General features: G+C 38.0%; 1 protein-coding gene across 1 annotated transcript; it reads right to left on the reverse strand.

Annotated features, from left to right (window-relative positions):
- Positions 1-1,483: 1,483 nt before the first annotated feature.
- LOC137633863 (uncharacterized) lies at positions 1,484-2,644 on the reverse strand. The gene is made up of 3 exons (XM_068366104.1): positions 2,576-2,644; positions 2,297-2,339; positions 1,484-1,947 (listed from the first exon to the last, which is right to left on the reverse strand). Exons 1-3 carry the CDS (start codon positions 2,642-2,644, stop codon positions 1,484-1,486), a joined length of 576 nt encoding a protein of 191 aa, XP_068222205.1.
- Positions 2,645-3,492: the final 848 nt, after the last annotated feature.

Below are 3,492 nucleotides of genomic sequence, written 5' to 3' on the forward strand. Positions count from 1 at the left end.
TAATCCCTTTTACATGATGAGTTTCAACGTCGAATGCAAGTCTTTTATGGGATGAGGTTGCTACACCCACGGCCTCCTTTACGTGACTGTGACCCACAACAGTTATCTACCAACCAAGAGCATTATTCATTCTAGTGGAATCACTCACAGGTTAGGCGAGAATCTTAAATTCTTAACCACTTGGTAGTCAGACAGGGATTCTTTGTCTATATGGAGAGAGAGAGAAAGAGAGAGAGAGAGAGAGAGAGAGAGAGAGAGAGAGAGAGAGATCCCCTTCAAGATAGAAGCATGGAGACACAACTATAATTCTAAGAAGAAGAAGAGTTTCCCACCAAATGTAAACAAACAGAGGATGACTGTGCATGCACACTTGGCACCACCGACAGACGACAGCAGACTTATCTTTGCATTGAGACCCAGAGAGAGAGAAACAGACAGACAGAACCAACCAATGTTTATTATATCTACACCAAACGTTAAACTGGGGGAGCCAGAGAATGACATCATGTCCAATAACCAATAATCAATGATAAATGCTTTATTTTGGTTTATTGATAAGTCAGAGAACATCTCTTTGATGAAGCTCCTCATTCCAAGAGATGAAGAAGATTTGGGATTTTGATTCTCTGAGGTTTCAGTTCGGAGACTGATCATGTGTGGGGCGATTTCTTCAATCTAAGATTAATTCTATTATATTTGGATTTAAATTCAAATTATTATATACTTTTATTTATCTAGACTTTTCATAATATAAATCTTTGTTGGCCTCTAGCATTTTAGCTCTTTTTTAATATCCTAAAAGGTTCTGAAAGAAAGGTCTGACATCCTTCAAAAGACTAAAATTTAATTAAATCAATTTAAGAAATCCTTAAAGAATCCCAAAATCAGTCGAGTCCCTTAAAGGTTTAAAGGCAGATCATGAATGGCAGAGGCAAGGGACAGTAACATTGCCTTTTCAAGCTGGAAAAAAATCCGAACAGACTGACATCAGGGCCCAAGCAATGTGCTCTCATTTTAATAATATCCGTGACTTTTTCATTAACAAAATAGGTCATCTTAAGTGGGATTGTCATTAATTTTTCCTCAAAAGTTTTCGCTAATTGCATCTTACTCAGACGCCAGGAGTTTTTTCATGTTGCCTAACCAACCAGATATTGAGAAGCTTGTACTTCTCTTTGACACAAGTGCTCTCCTAAATACAGAGACTTACTGGAGGAATATCTTTGCTTGTATCAGCAACTTTCTGCATCTGCATACACTTGATTTAGTACTAGTATTAATACTAGTACTACACCTAATACTAGTACTAGTACTAGTACTAATACTAGTACTAGTATTAGTACTATACTAGTACTATACTAGTACTAGTATTAGTACTATACTAGTACTAGTATTAGTACTAGTACTAGTACTAGTACTAATACTAATACTGTTAGTGGCACTGGTACTGGTACCAGTACTAGTATTAGTACCAGTATTAGTACTAGTAGTAGTAAAAGTATTCGTGCTGGTACTGGGTACTTGTAATGGTATCAGTACCAGTCCTGGTACCAGTACTAGTATTAGTACCAGTACTAGTAGTAGTAAAAGTACTTGTGCTGGTACTGGTACTTGTAATGGTATCAGTACCAGTCCTGGTACTAGTACTAGTACTATTACTAGTACCAGTACCAGTACTATTACTAGTACCAGTACAAGTACTATTACTAGTACCAGTACAAGTACTATTACTAGTACAAGTACTATTACTAGTACAAGTACTATTACTGGTACAAGTACTAGTACTATTACTAGTACTAGTACCAGTACAAGTACTATTACTAGTACCAGTACAAGTACTATTACTAGTACCAGTACTATTACTAGTACCAGAACAAGTACTATTACTAGTACTGGTACTGATACCAGTACCCTTACCAATACTAGTATTAGTAGTGGTACTGGTATCTGTACCAGTACCAGTACAGTTGAATTCATCTTCCGAAAACTTAGATTTAGTCTCTCTCTCTCTCTCTCTCTCTCTCTCTCTCTCTCTCTCTCTCTCTCTCTCTCTCTCTCTCTCTCTCTCTACAGCTAATTAACAAATCATAAAAGAGATTGATATATTATTAATCTCTTGGTTAGAGAAGGAAGTTCCCTCAGGGTAAATGATTGAACAGTATTTAATCTAGCGTCACAAAAACCTGGGTTTGATGATAACCAAAGGCTTCATTTCCTTTTTAAGAGAGAATCTATTTTGAAGGAATTGAATTGTGAATAGACTTGTGTTCGTGGAGAGATAGAAAACTCGCATTACTTTCCTTGATCTCTTCTCTCTCTCCTTCTTCTGGAGAATTTCTCTACACAATCAGAAGAACAAAATAATTTGGAATTATATTTCTCTTCATTTTGGCCTAAAAAATCTCTTCTTAAGTCTCTGGTAGCCTAATTACTATATACATCCATGACATGCAATATGTGGGTCGGGAGTTCAAGACATTCTTAATCCCAATAGCTTCCAGCTGTGGACATAACTTTACTTTCCATCTGAGATAGCAATGGGAGGTTTTAAGGGAACTTGTAGGTCTCTACATACTGAATCATTTAGAAACCATTGCTTGGGTCTTCCTGGTCCTTCCATGGGTGGAGAGGTGCCCTTAGACATTGTCCTGTGAGAGGTACGAAAAGGGAGAGTGAGCGGCTTGGGCTTGCTGATAAGGATCGTTTGAGAATCTGAGAGAGGAAGATTTCTAAGAGTAAACCAGGTGACACTTTCTATGATTGAATTAAGGAACCCTGACAATGATGGCCCTGCCCTGGGGCATGGAGGCCATTCAGTGCAGGTAGAGCATAACCTCGTATGCTATTACACAGTTTATAAAATGTTTTCCTAATATTGTCAATGTTTGTCCTAAGACACAGAATCCCAATCTGAGGTTGACTGGTGACTCGCATTGGAGACACCACATGATCTCATTCTTCTAATCCGTTCCTCTATATTGGAAGTGTTGCAATTGACGAGTTATAAAACACAGCAACATTGAGGGCATTGCAAAACAGATCAGAATCTCTCTCTCTCTCTCCTGGGACTCCCTTGACAGGTCCATTCATTAATGCAAGCGATTCATCATCTTTTCTTTTGGCGCCAAAAAGATGTTTACCGGAACCGTTTCCTACGACATCAACCTTCCCTCGTGGAACTTGTGAAACACTTTAACCTCCTTTGCGTATCTGCATATTCTCTTTTATTCTTCCTATTCTCTATTTTTTTAACACGACTTAGTCACCCAGTCTCTGCAACTTTTCTTTTGTTGAGGATGTCTCCACATTTTCTCTTTCATCCGCTCAGAGAACGGTGCTGGATCTAGACACATTTTGTCTCGGATGTAAACATTGAAGTTACTACATCTTCTTCTTCTTCTTCTTTTTCTTCTTCTTCTTCTTGTGCAACAACAAAAGTTTTTACTGAATATTTCCCGGAGGAAAACGCTGACGTTTTAGAGCATTCTTACA

The sequence above is a fragment of the Palaemon carinicauda genome, chromosome 43, assembly GCF_036898095.1.
Source record: "Palaemon carinicauda isolate YSFRI2023 chromosome 43, ASM3689809v2, whole genome shotgun sequence".
NCBI lineage: Eukaryota > Metazoa > Arthropoda > Malacostraca > Decapoda > Palaemonidae > Palaemon > Palaemon carinicauda.